General features: G+C 38.0%; 2 protein-coding genes and 1 long non-coding RNA gene across 10 annotated transcripts in view; 2 read left to right on the top strand and 1 right to left on the bottom strand.

The window, feature by feature from the left end:
- The window catches only part of LOC128092008 (suppressor of tumorigenicity 14 protein-like), a 24985-nt gene extending 14360 nt beyond the window's left edge, over positions 1 to 10625 (top strand). For 2 of the 7 annotated variants that reach the window (XM_052705446.1, XM_052705469.1), the window contains exons 15-19: positions 1654 to 1925; positions 3499 to 3635; positions 5940 to 6056; positions 8997 to 9620; positions 10505 to 10625. In XM_052705446.1, coding sequence (XP_052561406.1) covers positions 1654 to 1925; positions 3499 to 3635; positions 5940 to 6056; positions 8997 to 9071 — 601 coding nt within the window. In that variant the 3' untranslated portion in view covers positions 9072 to 9620; positions 10505 to 10625. Of the gene's footprint in view, positions 1 to 1653; positions 1926 to 3498; positions 3636 to 5939; positions 6099 to 8996; positions 9621 to 10421; positions 10447 to 10504 lie in introns of those variants that run through there. The other 5 variants (XM_052705459.1, XM_052705462.1, XM_052705456.1 and 2 more) reach the window with 5 other exon arrangements.
- Positions 2196 to 8985, bottom strand: LOC128092123 (uncharacterized). 2 transcript variants are annotated; one of them, XR_008211646.1, is made up of 3 exons: positions 8602 to 8926; positions 7606 to 7839; positions 2196 to 2635 (listed from the first exon to the last, which is right to left on the bottom strand). It is a non-coding gene; the product is annotated as an uncharacterized LOC128092123 (long non-coding RNA). The 2 variants fall into 2 exon arrangements; XR_008211640.1 differs by lacking the exon at positions 2196 to 2635 and adding an exon at positions 3986 to 5854 and having other exon boundaries at positions 5991 to 7839; positions 8602 to 8985.
- CUNH3orf52 (chromosome unknown C3orf52 homolog) lies at positions 9652 to 18118 on the top strand. Its single transcript, XM_052705537.1, has 5 exons — positions 9652 to 10655; positions 13538 to 13661; positions 14242 to 14369; positions 15241 to 15311; positions 16765 to 18118. The coding sequence occupies exons 1-5, from the start codon at positions 10479 to 10481 to the stop codon at positions 17057 to 17059; spliced, it is 795 nt and encodes a 264-aa protein (XP_052561497.1). The 5' UTR covers positions 9652 to 10478; the 3' UTR covers positions 17060 to 18118.
- The last annotated feature ends 1359 nt before the right edge of the window (positions 18119 to 19477 follow it).

Consider the following 19477-nt stretch of genomic DNA (forward strand, 5'->3'; position numbering starts at 1 on the left):
TCTGTGGTTACATTTTGTAAAACAGAAAGCCATACATTTTCATTTCAGTGATTGAAAGTATTCAGTTGCTGAGAATGAGATTGTATGCATGACAATACACTAGACGTAATTTACAATAAAGATTTTATAGCTTTTTTGTAAGATAATCTGGTACTTGTGCAACATATGGCGCATGTTCAGACAAGACTGAGATCATATTTTTGCTTGTCAAGCACATCACTCTTGATGCAATGTGTACACGAGTTCCAGTAGTATGACTGCATATTAGTTTTCAGGTTGGTGACATTTTGTACTTCTGCACTTTCAAGGCAAAACAATTGCCTTCGTGCTAACCATTTTAATGACCCCCACTATCACCCACAGTGTTGCATACAATTGTGGAAAATGCATTAATGCCCTAGGGAAAGAGGCCACACTGAGTAAAGGCTGTAAATACTGCAGAGATAGATATTGCAGTGCACTGCTTGCATCTGAGATGTAATCTAGCTTTTATTCAGTACAGATAAGTTTTTTTTTTTTTTTAGAGAATTTCCCTGAGCTGTATATATATCCCAGTTATATTCTTAACTGAGTAGGTGACCTCTCTTTTCATAAACAGAAATGTGTATGTGTATGAGGATTTTTTTCAGTTCTGTATGCTCTGGTGCATCTTGATTTGACCTGAATTCTGATCTGAGGCCTGAGAGTTTTACTCCATTATCAAATGATGTAATTACAGTCAGAGAATTCTCAGAACAGCTGTTCATCTGTGTAGTGATTAGAGTTTTGATGATGTGCTTTAGACAATAAATGTTTGAAAACTGTGGTGACATGCAGCAATAGGTTATTGCTGTAGCTAAATAGCCACTTTTGAGATTAATTATCTAATCTGCATGAAGTAATTTTATAATTAAAACAGACATGTTATTTAATAGAATTTTGACCAAGACCCTGAAGAACCACTGCTAGTATGAGAAGAAGAATATGTGCTTTTGAGGCTTGTATGTCAGAACAGTTGATTTTGGCCTGTTTCCTGGTGCAGGAATGTCAATAGCAATACTGACTTTTACCCGAGACAAGTGTTGTTGAAAGTATAAATGTGATGATAACAGAGCTCTGAGAAACCCACTGCCAGTAGCTCGGTCTGGTTCTGCTTTGGTCATTGCCTATGGGCAGCGTCAGGACCGATAGGCTACCTGTCCATCTATTTATGCAACAGATTTCTGGTGGATCAGTTGGGGTTGATCTCTGTACCAAAAGAAAATGATACAGTCCACTGCACTACAAAGAAAAACTGCATGATTTACCACGGCATAGCATATGTCATTGTGTTTTCATCATACCTGAATAAAAGAGTCAGCTTTGAAAGTATTGCAGAATACACAGGGTGCTTTGCTTACTGTAAAGATGACTGAAAAATGTGCTTTTCCAGGAACTGATCTTATAGCTTTAGGACACTATTAATTTCAAGATGGTAATTCAAACCATTATTTATTGTTCTAGGGGGCAGAGACTATAGAACATCTATTTTCATAAGTGTTTATGGTTCTACCTATGGTTCTACCCCATTCATTTTCTTTTGATGAATCTCATCAAATACCATACCGTTTATAAAATGTGAATTGAAACTGCATTGCTTTGCAATGGGTTGTTCTAAAAACATTCTCTTTGCAGATACTCTGCTCCATCAAGGTGGAGAGCATATATGGGCTTACGCACTGTTAATGAAAAGAGCAATCATGTAGCTATGAGAGCAATCAAAAGGATTATTGTCCACCCACAGTATGACCAATCTATCTCAGATTATGACATAGCCTTGTTGGAACTGGAGACACCTGTATTCTTCAGCGAGCTGGTACAGCCCATTTGTTTACCAAGCAGCTCTAGAGTATTTCTTTATGGAACTGTCTGCTATGTAACTGGCTGGGGAGCCAAAAAAGAAAATAGTATGTTCATTTCCTGGATATACTTCTTGCAAGTTTGGCTTAATTTTAAACATTAACAATGAAATATTTATAGTCCTCAAAGAAGATACTTCTGGTTTAAATAATAGTTCTATAAAAAAAAGCTTGAAAATATCTTATAGCAAGGCTGTAAATTCTGAATATACTTGTAGTGGGCAGTAAGTATCAATATACATACTGTGTATGGAGGTCAGAGATGATGTCACAGATCACTGAAAAACAAATGCATTACACTTATGAAAAGCAAGCCCATTTCATCTTCATAGTTTCATTTATCTGGTGAATAGATAACAATCTGCATTCTAGTCAAGAAAACAGGAACTTGGAAATACAGAGGAGAAAGACTTTGTCTCTAAGGCTCTGGTTAAGAATATGGAGCCCCTGAAATAACTGCAAGAATATGGTGTCTTTTGGTATTTTGTCTGCCTTAACCAAAGGTAAACTCATGTTTGTCCCTGGAGGAGTGCTGACTGCAGATAAGGGCAGCGTGCTGCAGTGAGGAGGCAGGAAGAAAAGCAAGCAGAATTAGAGCCACAGAGGAACCTGTAGGATCTTGGCACTGTCGCATGGGAGCCAGCTTTGAGACATGAATGTAGACAGCTCCTCAGCATTGCATGAATCTCCACTGTTGTGCTGAGATCAAATCCTTCACATTTGATTAGAAGCCATCTGCTGTGGTAGTGTTGGCTTTCCTAACATGCAAAAAATAATAAGTAAATAAGTCTAAGATAACCGCTTAATAGCCTAATAAGTTGCAAATGTTGGTTTTTTTTAATTGATGTCTTCTTATACTATCTTTTATCAAAATAATTTAGGTAATGCTTAAAATCAATCTAAATGTATGTGGAAAACAACATGTTTTTGTCTTCCCTATTTCATTCCCAACTCACTCAAAGAGCCTAATGAGTAAGCAAACTTCTGTTCATCCAGATATTGAAAAGGTTACCCTCACTATCTGGCCAAAGCATGACTGAGGATATGTAGTTCACAGCAGCACCTTATGCCAATGCTTTAGTATGGAATCAAGTTCCTAGTATGTCTTGTGACTTACATGCTTGCATTTCAGTCCCCTTTTGCTTCCACTTTCATTCCTTAGCTCCTTATCTATAAGTGGAAGGATGGGAAACAACACAGGAATTTTCTTGGCTAGGCTATACACAACATTTAAAGACAACCATAGTGTAAATAACAACAAAAAGCTTTGAGCACAACTTAAAATGGCATTCAAAACTAGTTACATTCAGTGGTATGTTGTATTTTTTATAACTTAATGACTTTTTACTGCTTTCTGGCAGAATAAGTTCATAAGAATAAAGACTGAGGAAACGGAAAGGGAATACTGGTGGTGCATATGGACTACTTTGTCTAAAAACGTCTGTGTAGACAACAGTGTTCAAAAGCTGAGGGCAGGCCACAATTAAAGGCAGGAGAACTACTCTTCAACTATCTCTTGGGTAGAGTTTGAGTTTGGAGCAGCTCTCCTTTGATTTGGCAAGTGACTTCCATTGTAGAAATCTGTACTACTGTCATCTCTGCAACATTTGCTTTTTCCTAGGTCATCTTGCCAGAACACTGCAGGAAGCTAGAGTGAGAATAATTAATCAAAGCGTTTGCAGCAAGCTGTATGATGATGTCATCACATCACGCATGCTCTGTGCTGGGAATCTTAATGGCGGCATTGATGCATGCCAGGTAATCTGGGGCTTGTTAAGAAACCGAAAATAAGTGTTTACTTTCATTAGAAAACTTCAGAGTTTGAGGTAGTTTTTTTGTTGCTTTTTTCCCCACTCCTTAGTAGTAGGAGAGTGAGGTGTCCTGAATTTATGATTAACTTAACATGACAATTAAAGATCTTCAAAATAAGAAAGGAAAATAAGCAGAAATAATATCTGAAACTCTTGAGAAATACAACTTCACAAGACAAGGAGTAAAATGTGTTGAAAACAATTCTTCTTCTCTGACAGTTAATTTTGTTATATAGTTATAAAGCAGCAGTGTAAGGATAAAGGGAATGAAGCTAAGTCTACCTGTACTTTTTGCTATTTATGTTGATTTTTTTTTCCTTTTTTTTATATGTGGGTGTTGGGATTGTAGCAGTCTGAGAAATACACTGTTAACAGTTGCAAACAAACATGTAATGCAAAAGGTGAATTTGGTAAATGCAAGTGAAGTGCTGCCTCTTTCTTTCATGTGTTTATTCATGCGTATAATGAGTTTTGATTACATCATGGTATCATGAGTTATATGACCTAGTTTATCTGTGCACACAATCAGAAACTGTCCTTTGGACATTCTGCAACCATCTTAACTCTTCTTTTTCCTTCCTAGTTGTTAGATTGTTTGTGCTATTTATCAGTATTTAATTTTACTATGACGAATATCTGCTTTCTGAATTACAAACACAGTCAATTTTCCAGATTCTTAGTAAAAGGAGAAAAACATGTTACTGAGTTTGGACAGTAGTAATTTGATAGAACTTTTGTATAATATACAAAGTTTACTGTTTTAATGCAATAGGTTATTTTTTACAGTATGTAACTCTTAATGGGTCAAACTTCTTTATACACAATGGACTGTAGTAGGATCCTCTTGTAGTCTTCAGGTTCTTATTCAGTGAAGCATTATTTTTGTTGACTTAATGTTCTGTTTATGTATAATCTTAAACCTTAGAATTGTTTTGTTTAAACATGTTGTAATACACCTAAGGCTTAAAGTTCCCCCAAAATGTGTTGCATAAAATGTGCCCTTAGATTTTTAGATGGGTATTTTAACTGAATTTGCTATAGACTGTACTGTTTAATCCAGTTTCCAATACAATATGCTATGTTGTGTCCCAGTGTGCTGGCTCTCTGGGTCTTTAACTTCTTTGTCTGTAACAGATTTATTATTTTTTTTTCTTCTGTCTCAAACATGTTTCCTGTGCAGTGCTAGAGATGAATGACATTGAAGTTCAGGAAATTCCTAGAGGACCCTGAAAACCATTGTATTACAATTCAAGCCTTGTTGGCATTCTGATTTCTTTTATTTCTTCATGGTCATTATAACCTGTGTAGTCCATTCACAGTTCATCTGAATTGTCCAAACAGCTTTCATCTTTAGCTGATGTGATAGTTACCATGAGAAATAGTGTATGTTCTTTCTGGCTTAGTTATCTTATCACTGTTGGGTGTTCTTTGGTTTTACATGGTTCCTCTTTCCAGGACCCTTCCTCTTTCTACGTTCACACAGCTCCTTCTGTCTTTCACAAGCAGCTGTATAACTGGTTAGAATATATAGACTCCTTTCTCAAGTTGCCTCTAGATCAGCCTCTTTGATAATCCAAATTGCCAGTATATCAGCACCCTTAGAGAGGGTTAACTGTTCTGGCTCAATTTGGAGGCTGTTAACTGCCTTGTATACATTAGGAGAGTCTGAAGATATCAGCTGTATTAATAAACTGTTTGGAGTTCTGTGAACTATCTGTTCACTGAAGGTGTGCAGTGAAGGTCACAAAGCATTTTTGAGCTCAAATGTGTTGTGACCTTGTGCACTGAACTAAACTGGAATCTTTAATTTTCTATGTTATACAAACCAGAATGTTCTCTTTGAGAAGCCAGCTCTTACCTGCATATCCCTTAGAGTCTTTGTTCCTTTCCCTCACTCTACAAATGGGCTGCAGACTTGAAAATGAAGCTGCTAATACCTAACCACACTATTCTTGCTATCCTTCTATTCCTGTTTAACATCATGAAAGTTTTGTTTTCAGTCTGAGAACAGATTAGTGGTAGTAGAGTTCCCTTTCCATCCCTGTCTTTTCTTCTCCCCGCTCAGCTTACGAAGAGTTGCTTTATGAATCCTGTAGTAACAGGACACCAGCGGGGAGTAATTTTTCTTCCTCTTGCCTTTGCATTGTGTCACGTAGTGTGCTAATTCTGTAAGTTAAAACAAATTGAATAAATTCAACATTTTACAATACTCTGTGTGCGAATGCTAATGGATAAACTCCCTTTGTTTCAGGGAGATTCTGGAGGTCCCTTGGCCTGCACAGGAAAGGGAGATAGATGGTACCTTGCTGGCATTGTGAGCTGGGGTGAAGGATGTGCCCGACGCAATCGTCCTGGTGTATACACTAAGGTGACAGCACTTTATGACTGGATTCGTCAGAATACAAACTGATGTGCCGTGGAGAAAATGCAGGTCATCTCCGTTACAAAAGCTGCTTCCTATGTTATCATGTACGTGAAAATGCTACTGGCTGTTTTACTGTGAAAGAAAGCACTATCTTAATGCAGAAATGATCATTTGTCATTCCCTAGTGGTAACTGTTTGGATTCAGACCGGCTTCAAATAACTCCAGGTTCCTTATAGATTCATATGTCTTATTCCCTACCAGCAGAAACAGGGTTCCCTTACAAATTAAATTTGTATCTGGAAAAAGAAAAGTCCAGCCAAACTGTTTTTATCAGATCTTCCCTCCTTCCACCTTTGAGATGTGCATCTCTCTTGCTATCTACCTTTCCATAGGCATACATGGATACTCATGCTCACATCCCATATACACTCACATATATTCCCTTACTGATGTTAAAGGATTTTAAACATGAGTAATACCTTTGTTTTTTTCAAACTATAAATAATATGATCATGTATAGTATACAGATTCTAGATGAATTTGTGTTAATTTTGCTTCCACTTCATAGCTTTTTCTTTCTGGGCTGTCCTCTCCTGTGCTTTTCCTAAAAACACCAAATACTTAGCCAGAACAGTTATGATGGAAAAAAAAACAAAAAGTAAAAAATAAATAAAAAATGGAAGAGCGTCATTAGGTTGTTGAAATACAGTAAATAGGAGGAAATAAATACTGAATTTTAGTTAATTAAACTAAAGAGAACTGCGTGTAAAAATGCACTGTGAAATATGCTTTTTTTTTTTTTTTTTAAGTTCCTAATAAAGATCTCATAAGCTATCGGTTCATCAGCAAAATGTCAGGGATTTAGAATACAGTCCCATTCCTATCAATAAAGGCTGTTAGTACATATTTGTGCATGTAACTGATTAAGATAAAACTGTTTATTTGCCTTCTTTAATAATTGTTAATATCAGGGCTATTTATTAATTGCCTTGTTTGATATTAGGCTGTGATGAAATTACCCAAACCTGAATGATTTCCTTTATAAAGGAGCTGGCAGTCAGATCTCAATTGTAGTGCACGCTGGAGTGTAAGCTGGTTTGTCTCCTACACTTGACTATCTTTTTTTTCTTCCCCACCTCCAAGCAGCTTGAGGGCTCACTTAGCACCCATGCAGAAAGTGGTAAGTGGCAACTGTAGTGGAACTGTGTTGTGTTGTATCAGTCTTCAAACCAGCATGACACTGGTCCCTGGGTCATAGAAGGCCAATGCCTCAGTGGCTTCAGTGGGTGCCAGAAACTGCACATCCACCTGCCTAAAATGAAAGGCTAGAGCTGCCTGAGGAGAGAAGGTACTACATGAGCAAGACTGGACAAAACGCACAGTGGCATTTCTCTGGGGGCAGCTTGCAAGCAATCTGTTTTAGGACTTGTGTTTTGCTAGGAAGTCTGTCTTGTTGAATCCAGTCTTCTAGTAAAAACAAGCAACATCTTGCAGCTCTGAGACTCTCCTGATTAACCTGGACACCTTCCTCAGTCTTTACTGCTTTCTTACCTTCTCTTTACACTGAGAAAATACTTGTAGAGTCTAATGTTTGCAAAGTATAACAAGTGGATTGTCTCATCTCTGGCTTGAACAAGCTCTTTCTATTTTGGCATGCTTGTTGTGGGTTTGTGCTGCTTTCCTTGATGTCCTTGGTCTGCAGTGAACTGAGTTTCAATGTCATGTTTTTTGTTTTGTCTCTTTTCCTAGCCAGAAGAAGGGTTGTGCCCATATGACCACACTGCTCTGAAAGAAATGAAAAAGGAATTAAGAGGTCCTTGGTCTCAGTGAAAGTGGAGGAGGAAATGACAGCCACACTTCTGTCATAAGATCATTGTTTCAATCTTAGCAGTAAATCTAGCTTTGAAAATGATAATCTGTTGATGAACCTATAAACCAAATTCAGCTGATTTTAAGATTCCAAAGCTGTTTATGATATTTAATAATTCTGGCATTCAATTTAATAAAAAATCTGTCTGCATTTTCTAGAAGGTCTTAGAATCATGCTGCGTATTTGGAAGTGTTTAGCTTTTAAAAGAGGTGAAAAAGATGAAGCTGGTAACTTGAATATCAGTCCTTGCAGGTCACACCACGCTTTTTTTTTCAAAAGTACGTAAATGTGTGGTTCTTGTTTAGTCACTGATCTTTGGGAAAATGTGAGAGTGAGCTACTACTGAAATTCTCACACAATGTGCTTCCTGTGCCTAACAGGGATACTGCTTCTTCATCCTTTCTTGCTGTGGTTTTGGGCATTCCCCTCACTCCTACCCCTGCAACAATTCTTGTGACAAGCTTCCTACCTAAACAATACTCAAATTATGTTCTGTAGGGATTTTAATGCTATAATGGCATAAGTCATTAACTTCTCTTTCAATAAACAAATAATAAAAATGTAGATGTCTGTTTCCTTCATTTGGTTATGCCTCTGAAATTCTAATCCCCAGATATGGTCAAAACTGCATTTGTACTTTGGAGTTTACATTTTTTGTAAAACTGAGCCAAACCTACCTGCATTACAAAAGCATGTATTTAAGGGCATTTGTTTCTTCTCTATACTTCTTCTTCTTCTCCTTGCTTAGAAACAACAGTTGTCTTCAGAATAAAATAGCTTTCCTGCTGTTCAGTTTGAGATAAGAGCCTAGGCCAGAAGGTTCAGATCAGTTCTTAACTTCCTGTTTTATTTAAGAATTTTGCAGTTCCATGTGTCAGAAGGGTCAGTTGCTTCACTGGCAAAAGGAAAAAAAAAAAAGACATTAAGTATGAAAGTTAGATCACCCAGACAACAGAAATTCAGGAGTTCATACAGAGTTCTTTCAGAATGAAATAAATGGACTTTGGCATTTACAAGCTGAGATCCATAATCATTAACTCACTTGACTTAGGAAAAAAAGTTGTTGTTTCAGGCAGTTCACCAGGAAGGTACAATCTTATATATGAGTGGAAATGAAGTGAACCCAGTTTTCAACAGGAATACTTGAGAACCAGCAGGTAAATTCTCTTCTAGTGAAGATCCCAAGTGAATTCCTGTGGATTCAGGAATCAGTACCTGTTTTGATCTTGATGTCTGCTCAGCTTCATCCTCAGTACTCCAGTCTTTTAAAGATTCTCCACAACCAGAAGATGGGTCGTGGGACTTGTGTTTGTTTTTATTTGCTGATTTAAACAGAGCCTTATGCTCAGCTTCACAGAGTGCCTTTGCCTGGATGACTGCACAGTGACATCAGCAATCCAAACCTCCTTGGGAATACTCTAAGCTTAGTAGCCAGAAGAGTTGCACAATGAGAAAATCTGAGGGAGAAAAACCCATCCTCAGCGTTTGGCAGGGGAAAGAAGGAGCGGTGCTGTGAGTGGATGTTCATCCAGCAGAAAAAGAAGTTGCGGAAAGAGGCTTTGTTCCCTTTTTAATCCAATGTCCTCTCTTCTGAGGCAGGAGTGCGAGCATCCTTTTGATCAAAAATAAGAGGAGTGCTCTGTGGCAAGGAAGAAGAAACCCCAGGAAGGAATCAGAACAGAAGAAATAAGAGGAGGTAGGATGAGGAATATTGGAAGGGTGGGAGGGAAGGAGAGGGGAAAATCAGCCCTTGGTTACAGTAAGCATTTTATTTCTTGTGGCAATCTAGTGGAGAACAAATCTCAATTCACGCCATGATTTGCTTTGTAAAACCCTCAAGGGTGCAAGATAATATTAGAAGGCCATCCCCCTTCTCTCTTCAGATTTGTTCTTCTTTTACATGGAATTAAATTCTCAATTTCCAAGTTTATGCTCCACAGTATGTGAGTAGACATAAACTCTTCTTTGGCACCTGACGCAATTTTGGACTATAGAACATCTAGAGAGGACAACTCCCAGCACAACGCTGAGTAGTGTTCAGTTCCAATTAGACTACACTGAGAGGCTAAAATTGGAAGCATTAATGGAAGATGTAAGCTCCTTTTGTAGCCCAGCAGAACCACAAGCAACGTGATACTTTCCTTGGTTTATGCTGTCGAGAACCACATCTGTTTGTCTGTATTTCACTGTTTCAGCTGAAAGCAGCAGGGAAAGCAGTCCAGTTGCTTTCAAAATCACTTCAGCAAATGGCAGCACTGCTGAGGGTTAGTCACCTGCTCGTGCTTGTCAAGGGCTGGTACACTAAGGCAGACAAACTGGAAAACCTAGTCTTGCACAGTGGAGTTATGGAGACGAGGCAAATCGATACTTCTTCTCCCTCCCTTTCCTACTTGGCTTGTGCAGATGATGTTATTTGTCTTTCCAAGGATTTCCCCTTACTTACTGACGTTTTGAGATTGCTCTTGTAAAAACTATCCCGGCTCTCTCACTGTTACAGTCTTCAGCTTCATACCAGAACTGTTACTGGCATAATTACAGCTGAAACCAGAAGGAAATGAGCTGGCTCTATGCTTGCTACAGAGACAGAGGTCCTCACACAGAAACAGAAGCTATGAAAAGGCAAAGCTCTGCCGGGGAGCATGAGGTTATTGAATTGCAAGAAGTTAATGGGGAGGAAAGTACAGCTGATCATAAGAAGCCTCTAAATTCTTCAGAACCTGCAACGAGCAAGGTAGGAATTTCAGTTGCTCATCTGATGCTTGTGGAGCTCCCGGGGAAATACCACACAATGACAGAAGTGGTATTTTACAGAAACTTTATGTAGGGGTTGTTTAATTTGTTTGAGGGATGGGGAAAGGTTTCTGGCTTGAAAACAAAGACTGAAAGCGAGTAAAGTGTATTTATTTTATTTCACACGATGAAACATTCTAGTTTTGAAGTCAGATAATAGCATTATTATTTTTTGGTGCTGTCTGTGAGCTTTATCTTAGGAAATAAAAGTTGTAGTTGTACTTGGTATTCTAAGTTTTGCTTTCTGTTTTCATGTACTGCCAGTGGGATTGGGCTCAAAACTAGAAGGGAGAAATGTTGAAACACACTAAAAAACAGACTTTCTGAAGGAACAAATTAATCTGAAAACGGTGCTGCCAAAGAAAGAAAAAGAATGTCCTGCAGTAAAGTTTGTAAATCATGCTGAATTCTTCCTCTTTGATCTTGGAGCAATTTGTGGTTGCATTTGGGTATTTATACAAGAGCGCCCCAAAGCCTCAATTAAGAGTAGTGCGTGAGTCCTGGGGTAGCCAATGCCCAGCATTTAGCTTCAAGCTATGGGACAGACTAACGCTGCCAGACGAGCAGTATTTACTCATGAGTAGCTGTGATATAAAATTCTCATTACTTACTTAAGAGCAGAGGGAAAATCTGTGGCAGAAATTCCACATTTCTGCGTGGGCAGATCTTTTGAGATGGCTGAACCCACCTGAGATCTTGGCAGCATTAGTCATGCTGTCTCTTCCTTCATGCTCCTGGCCAAGTTTCCTTGTGTGAGCACCATTCATCGTTTTAGTGTTGATCTGTGCCATTAAATAAACAGCCTGATTTCCTGTACCATATAGGGGGCCATCTCCTTCTCCTCTGGTCCGGTGAGCTGAACCAGCCTGCTATAGGATCAGGCAACTTCTGCGGAGATTCAAAGAGAAATAGGAGAAAGGGTGGAGGAGAGAGGCTCAGCTTCCTTGAGAAACTGCCTTGAGTTTCTTTTCAGCCTTCCCCTTCCCAGAAATGTGTTTTTATCTGGGCTCTTTCTGTTGATTCTGGAATTTGATTTCCTATCCCATGAAGAATATTGGAAAATTATTATGCTCTGCTTCCTGTTCAGGCAGCAGATTAATCAGAATGGCCCTGTCCATTTGGGAGAGATTTTTTTTGTTGTTGCTTCTTCCTGGAGGTCTTGTGACGTTTATGGGCAGTGTCCAAGAGGGTGCTGGCCCAATTGATGAAACACCTTTGCAGAGCTGAATGTCTACTTGACTTCAATGCAGTTTGCAGAGCTTGATTAGCAATTAATCTTTTGTGATGGTCTGAATATGTGACTTGTATTCTAGGTGGGAGTTTGGGCTTGATAACAGTCTTGACTGATGATACAAAGCTGATGTCATTAGTGTAATGCTAGATAGTAGTTACCAATTTTTTTTTTTCAGATAGAAAAGTTATATACTAGTGTCAGGTATTAAACTGAAGGTTGTCTCTTCTAATGCATTTTTTTTTTTTTTTTAAATGAAAAAGAATCCCCATGTATATACATGACCACTTGAATGTGTGCTGTAAGAGAAACTATATTAAGCCAGTTGCTCTTCATCCCCCACAGAAACGAAGTTCTCCATGGGGAGGTGTCTATAGAGGACACTTTGTCTACCCCAGTTCCTGGAGAGCTCAGATAAGCTCTTTCTGGGGATGTTTGCTCTCTCCCCCTGTGCAACTGCTGTTCCAATTAAGTTTTAAGCCAGCTGGTGGATGCCAGTTCAATTCATTAAAAAGTTTTCCATTGTGCTAGGTTCTTAGAAAGTTCAGAAGGTGAAGGAAAGGAAACTAGATTAATGCTGCCAGCTAGCAGCTTGTTCCTGCCAATCTACCTATGTGTATCTCGGACAACCCATAACGTTTGCTTTGCCTCGTTTGGTGCCAAAGACAAAAAGACATGGAGTTCGTAGGTTTACAGTAGATGGGAGGAGGATAAATTAAAAGGAAAATATCCATTCATGCTCTTCATTCCATTTTCTGTCTGTGGAACAAATTAGTTGGCATTTATTTGTTTTATTATGTCACCTAAACTTGTTTTTTAATGTTAGTATAGCTGGGTTAGCTAATAACTTTGCTCTTAAATCTTAGAAAAGTTAAATGAAATGTATGTATTGTCTTTTCACTCCTACATGAACATGCATGCAAACACAATTTGTTTGAGGGTAATTTCCTTGTCATCCAGAACAAGTGAGATTTGTAATAATCTTTAAGTCTACTCAGTAGCCTCCCAGTATTCAATCTTCTGAAGAAAAAGGGAGTCAGCTTTAAAAGTCTTAATTACTCTAGTGTTTTTTTAAAGCAGTAATATCTAATGAATAGTATCTCACTTGCTTTGAGTGCTGGCATCCAGGAACTATGCAGGCTAACAGCATCAACATCACAGGGGTGAATTATTTTGCAAGTTCCTCCAGACACGTTTTTAGCTGGGAGACATGGCACGCTTTAAAAGAACAGCCTGTGGGACATGCACATCAAAATGAAGTAGTTGACAAAAATTGGAAGCAGTGAAAGAACCTTTGTAGCACCTCAGCTTTCTGAGCATTTCGAAAGTTGGAAACTGAACAAATGGGGAACACTACATCTCTCAGGTAGTAGCCTGCAGGTCTATCTTCTGTCTTGCACCAGTGCTTCAGGATGGGAACCCTCGATACAGAAAATTACTTACAACAAGACTCATTTATGTTGGGCTTTTTTTTGAGTGTGTTTCTATATGTGACCATAGAGACATGCTTTCATTTTCATTTCATTAATCAAAATTCATTAATCAAAATTCCTCATTTCATTAATCAAAATTTCCTTTCCTTTTTTAACTAGGGGAGAGATCAGTGGAAATCATGCAGGAAGATAATTTTCTGGAAGTGTAAACTATGGATGGTTTTAACTACAATTTTTGTTGTTTTGTTCCTGGTCATTCTCATCAGTCTAGCTCTATATTCTAGTAAGTACTCTTGGCTTGTTCTCTAATAAAAATGAGCAATATGTACAATCTAATAAAAATATTAATTGAACAGCAGCATCCAAAGTCCTGCTGAAAACTGCATAGGACACTTGGGTGCCAATTGCAGAAGGTAGTGTGCTGAACAGAATAGGTGGTGAAGGCTTTTAATTGAGCAAGAAACCAGTAACTTGCATCCTGATGGGATGGCAGCACTTGTAGCTAAGTGAGAGAGTATTACTAGAGTGAGAGCTAGCATAGAAATGAGGCTTGTAGCACTGCTGCAAGGGCAATGGATCATTCACCTCTCCTCATGTGATGTCTGTCAGGTTCCCAGTGCAGATGGTTGTCATTGTCATTGATGGGGTGGGTCACTGTTCTCTGGGTGCTGTCACTTTTCTTTAGGTGACTCATGCTTTCTTTCTGTCACTCCAACACAGTCATTACCTAGCAAGTTTGTGTGAAAGCCACCTTGGAGTGGAGTTTTCTCACCTTGGAGAAAACCAGGAGGTTGTTGCTTTTTCCTCAATAATTCTGCTAACTGGAACTTTTCCTACCCTTTCTATCTCCTTTTGGATACTAGATGTTTACACAGATGAAGATGATTATTGGTATACAGATGCACTGCTACAGAACTATCACAATTTTTCTGGAAAGTTCAACTTACTGTGTGGTCTTCCACACCTTTTCTCTGAAGACATTACTAAGAGGGTACGTGCTTCTTGGCAAAGCAAATTCTCCTTACATAGGTTCAGTGTTTTTCCTTTTAAGTGTTTTCTGTTTCTCTGTGTAGCAACTCAGCCGCTTATAAGTCCACATAACTTGTTAAATTCTGAGTTGTATTTTTGTAAAGAAAAACTGGCTGCTGTTAAGCACATAAACAATTGCATTTGCCAGGGAAGAGGAAAAAAAGCAAAAAAAAAAAAAAAAAAAAAAAAAGGCTGTTTTTTACAATTTTTTTTTTTACTTATTATTTGAGTAATAATTGAGACATGATCTTCACTTTTTCATTGAACCACTGAATTGCTTAGATAAGGAGAGGCCTGTAGAAGTCTTCTAGCCCAGTGTCAGATCTGCATTACATTCTCCTGTAAGTGCATAATGTCAGTCTGGATTTATATCTGCCATTTACACTGAGCCATTGCTGACTGAGCAGTGGCTGAAGTGAGGCATGGCCATACTGGCTTAGATGTACTGTGGAATGGGAGTCTCAGCTGGGACACCTTTCTCTCTGCCAAGTTAGAATAGAAGGGCTTTTTGCCACTAATAAGAACCTAAGCCAAACAACATAAATTGCTCTGGCAACAAGAGCACATACTTTTAGTTCACCCTGAATGCCTTCCTTTGTGCTAAGGTAATACAATAATCACTCAAACACACAGATTAACTTGTCTGTCAAGCTTAAATGGAATGTGTACCATTTCCAAGGCAGTTATTTGCAGATATTTGACCTTCAGCACCTGTGTTTATGGCCCTTAAAACACCTTTATAAGAATGATTCATTGTACTGTCTTTTGTGGGGAAGGTAGAAATTGAATGGAAGAAATACCTTATTTTTAAATTTATTTGTTTTCTTTTTAAGATAACAGATGTCTACAGCTCATCTCCAGCTCTAAGACGCTACTTTAGGTCTGCTAAAGTGGATTATGTCAGGTAAGCAATTTTTATTACCAAAATTATCAGAAATTTATGAACTTTGGGTGAGATGTGTACCTATGTAAATATGCATAACATTTAAATCTGTGAAAAATAGAACGTTTTGGGGAGAGTGATAAATATAGGTAGTGAAAACTTGACAAAGGATCCTCTGTTCTGGTGTAAAAGACAAGTCCTATTAGTAGTATATAATGACAGTAGCATTTTGTTACTGTTGAGTATCTTCTCTGCTGTCTTTGATTCCAAGTGCTGGCCATAATTAGCTTATTAAGAAGAAAATGAGCTACTGGAATCTATGATGGTTGGTTACAGATGAAGAGGAGCTCAGCTCATGGTTCCAGAGAAACAGTAGAGGTGGGAAGAAGGGGAAAAGAACTTAGGCTTGCCTTGCAGAGGCAGAAGAAAGGTTCTAACCGGAATACAGAGGAGATCTTACCCTCAGCAGAAACTGACACTGAAGGAAGGCTGAGGAGTTCACTGTGTTTTAGACACACATGTTTTAAGCTATGAAGATTCCACAGGAGAGAAACTAAGAAGTTGCAGGAAAAATGAGGCCGGAAGGCTCTGCTGTAGTGCAGTCCTCTCATGGAGAAGTAGCAGTGTGGCAAATGCAATTGATCCCAGAGGGCTTCTGAAAATGCAGTGTTGTAAAGTGGATGGGGAAAACAGGAGAACATCATGGGCAGAAGGTTAGCAAAAGCTCCAGATCCTTGAACTGGGCCAAGAAGCAGACCTGAGGGTGCTTTAGGGAATGTGTTCCTATGCACCACCAGCCATGGCTCACTGAGTGAGCTTTAGCTTCTTGGCCTTTTGGGCATACATAATGATTTAGATCAAGTACAAATCTGTAGTACTGTGTATGTACTAGCCAATCTGTGTCTCTGCCTCTTTTTCCCTGTGCAATTTCTTTTTTTGATATTCTAAATTGTTTGAATAACATGGAGCTGTCTATTTGTACTTAATGGAGTTGGTAGATCATAAATCTCCAGAGAGGGACTGTAGTTAACTTCATCTGTTCCAGAGCTCGGGCTAGAAGCACAGCTGGGTTGTGCCAGACTCTGCTATCAGGAGAGTAAGTTTTTCTGTAGGTGTTTAGCTAAGTTGTGTGCCAGATGTTGCAGCAGCTCTTCCCTTATCATTATATGTTTGTTAGGCACAAATGCCGAAAGCCTCATCCTCACATGTCTAATTGCCCTTTCTGCATTGGAAAACATGGCTCAGGTATGTGCCCAGTTTCTGTTAATGTCAAGAAGTACTTGGAGAAGAGAGGGGAAAAAAAGAAACAGGATGCTTAGGTGGCAAGTTTTATTTCTATTTTTTAAGATGCTTTTCTTTAGAAAAAATCTTAAAGAAGAAATCTGTGCCAACTTTGTGAGAATTCAGCCTCCTCAAGGAAGAAAGGATTCATTGGTGACTCACAGGCATTCATTCTTGGCTTTCTATTTTTCAGTAATGAAAGCTCCACTGTATTTTACCAACTAGAGTTCTTTGTACCGCCGTCAACAGAGGGGTTTATGGAGAATGTAATGAACCCAGACTTTATAAGGAATGTTCTACTTCAAAATATTTATGATGAAGAAGATACTTCTAATCCCGGGGCATCTGAATGTACCAGGTTAAAGCTTGACCCAGCTTCTCTCACATCAACATGTAAGTACTGTACTTTAGAGGGGCTGTTTACAAAGAGCACAATTATTTACTTGAAAAGAGGGAGATCTTTCTGCAAAGATGTTGAGATTTATTAGCTCATGTTTTGCACAACTTTGTTAAGGTAATTGTAAAATACTCTGTTTACAAGAAAGTCTTGTTGTACCTAGCTTATAAACCAGAATTCCTTATTTGGTCCTGTAATGAGAAATTGAGTAGTGATGAAGATGCTTAGCTACAGAATCCAACCAAATTCTTCTGATCCCCTCTTGCATTTAACGCACACAGTTAAAATCTCATGTATGTGTGTACCATAACAGGGGGCAAAAATAACTCCAGTTGGTTTTCCTCATTTTTAATTTGTATTTAAATGTTGATAAAACAAATTTAAATCCAATTGAAAAGGATTAGCAATTTGGGAGTGAACTTCTGATGAATTAACAGTCAACAATGAAAAGGGAAAGAATTTTTGGGAGAAATTTTCGTATACACAAAGATATCTTTTAAATGAACCAAATGTTCCAATTTCCAGATTTTCTAGTGAAAAGGCAGTGATTCCAGTGTATTTAGGTCTGCCTTTATTGAATTTAGGTCTGTCTTTATTGAAATATCAGTATAAAAGTCATATGAGCTTTGAAGTTTCACTGAAAATAGTTCAGGCAGCTGTTGTGTTGTGTTTTTTCCTGAATTTATTGAAACATACCTAAGTGCCTTCAGAATAATCCATAAGGTGATTATGGCACAAAGCCTCCTAAAGTTCAAGATATGTTTGGACAATGCTCTCAGACATGTAGCCTAATTTTTAGGTAGTTTTTTGGGGGTAGGGAGAGGAACAGGAGTTGGATTCAGTAATCCTTCTAATTCCCTCCCAGATTGGAATATTTACGAACCTGGACTAACACATCACAGAACATAATATATAAGTACAAGTAAGATTTGTGCTTAATTCATGAGATTACCAAGGAAGTAAAGAATGAAGGGACAAGAAAGTAACAAGTCATAAATTCTAATTCTAATATTATTTTATTCCTTATGTTGGTAATATTTAAAGAAAAAAAAACATACAAAAAATCCACTGTAATACTATAAAAGGGGCAGGAAAGAATACTCTGAAATATCTAACTAAAATTTAGTGTTAATAATGTGTTGTTTTTTATTTTCAGGAAAATAATGGACAGACTCCTCATCTTCCTTACCTCTTAGAAGAGGTGGTCTTCTACTGTCTATTAGTGATCTCAGGTTAGGGAGTCATTCAAAAGGTGGAAACACTTCTAAAGATGTTCTTTAAATGAAAATGTGGTATTGGTATGAGAGTGTCTTACTCCTAACACATTGCTACCTCCTTTATTTTTGTGTGGAATTATAGGTAGATCTTCAATCTTGTGAAACTAACATATTTTGTCTGAATAGGGCTCTGTTGGCTTCCAACCCCTCTGATTTTTCTTTTTTCTTTCTTTTTTTATTATGTTTTTAATGAATATGGATTACTTGAATGGTCTGCTAAGGCAAATGACTCATTCCTTCTGCTCTTGGCTTATAAAAAATTATCTGCACAATCTCATCCTTAATGCTTACATCTACCCGTGCTCATGTCTTTTCCTTTTCTTCTCTGCCACCTTCATCTGCCATATCTCCCCAGTGCTCTTTCCTCTCAAAACAATCGAACACTTACATATACTTTCTATTTTCAAAACTTTTGCACTTCCTTCTTAGGTGAATTAGTACTCACATCATCCTCTTGTTCATCCTATAGTCTTCCCAGAAAAGGTGGTGTCTGATCTGTTTTTCTCTTCTGTAATGTGGAATAGAAATGAAGAAGGAAGAAGCATTGGGAAGACTCTAATGCATCTGAATGCTGCAGCAATCTTTCAAATCTGTCAAATTAGCTGTGTACTTTGCTAATTAGCTACTGGTTCTTGTGAAAAGACATCCATTGGATTCACAGCTCTAAATTCAAAGGAAGATGAGTTTCTGCTCTACTTATACCTCCTGCTCTGGCAGTGATGGGGGGGGGAAAAAAAAAAAAAAAAAAAGAAAAGAAGAACCATAAGTAAACAGATGCAAAATACTTACTTTAGCAAGACAGTGACAGTTGTTCTTGATGACAAGAGATCATATGGGACAGACGAGTGTCAAGAGGAAGATGCTGAGGCAGATGGTGTAGGCCAGTGTAGCGTGAGAGTTACAGCCAGTAACTGACTATAACATGAAAGCTAAAAGTTAAGCATTAACTTCATGAATAATGTGATACTTCACTACCATGTTAGTGAAGTATAACTTTTTCTCACTTACAAACATTTTTAGCCAGTATAAATATTAGTGTTGTTGCACAGATAAATTTATTTTAAGGAATTTTTTGTATTGTGAAAAATATCCTAGGGAAAATAGTTTTTCTGTTTTTCTATTGTTACTAGTTTATTTAAAAAGTAAAGTGAAAACTCAACTATGCATTAAATTATTTATTTTTACTCTACAAGTGATCATTTTCTTTCTTTGGCATTCTTTCAGCATTTTGA

Source organism: Tympanuchus pallidicinctus, unplaced genomic scaffold (assembly GCF_026119805.1).
Source record: "Tympanuchus pallidicinctus isolate F22 unplaced genomic scaffold, pur_lepc_1.0 scaffold10, whole genome shotgun sequence".
In the NCBI taxonomy this organism is placed as follows: Eukaryota; Metazoa; Chordata; class Aves; order Galliformes; family Phasianidae; genus Tympanuchus; species Tympanuchus pallidicinctus.

Coding starts and splice junctions, on each gene's coding strand:
- CUNH3orf52 (XM_052705537.1), top strand. CDS start 10,479: ATGAGCTGGCTCTATGCTTGCTACAGAGACAGAGGTCCTCACACAGAA. Junction 13,662..14,241: donor CAGTCTAGCTCTATATTCTA/GTAAGTACTCTT, acceptor TTTGGATACTAG/ATGTTTACACAGATGAAGAT. Junction 15,312..16,764: donor GCTAAAGTGGATTATGTCAG/GTAAGCAATTTT, acceptor TCTATTTTTCAG/TAATGAAAGCTCCACTGTAT.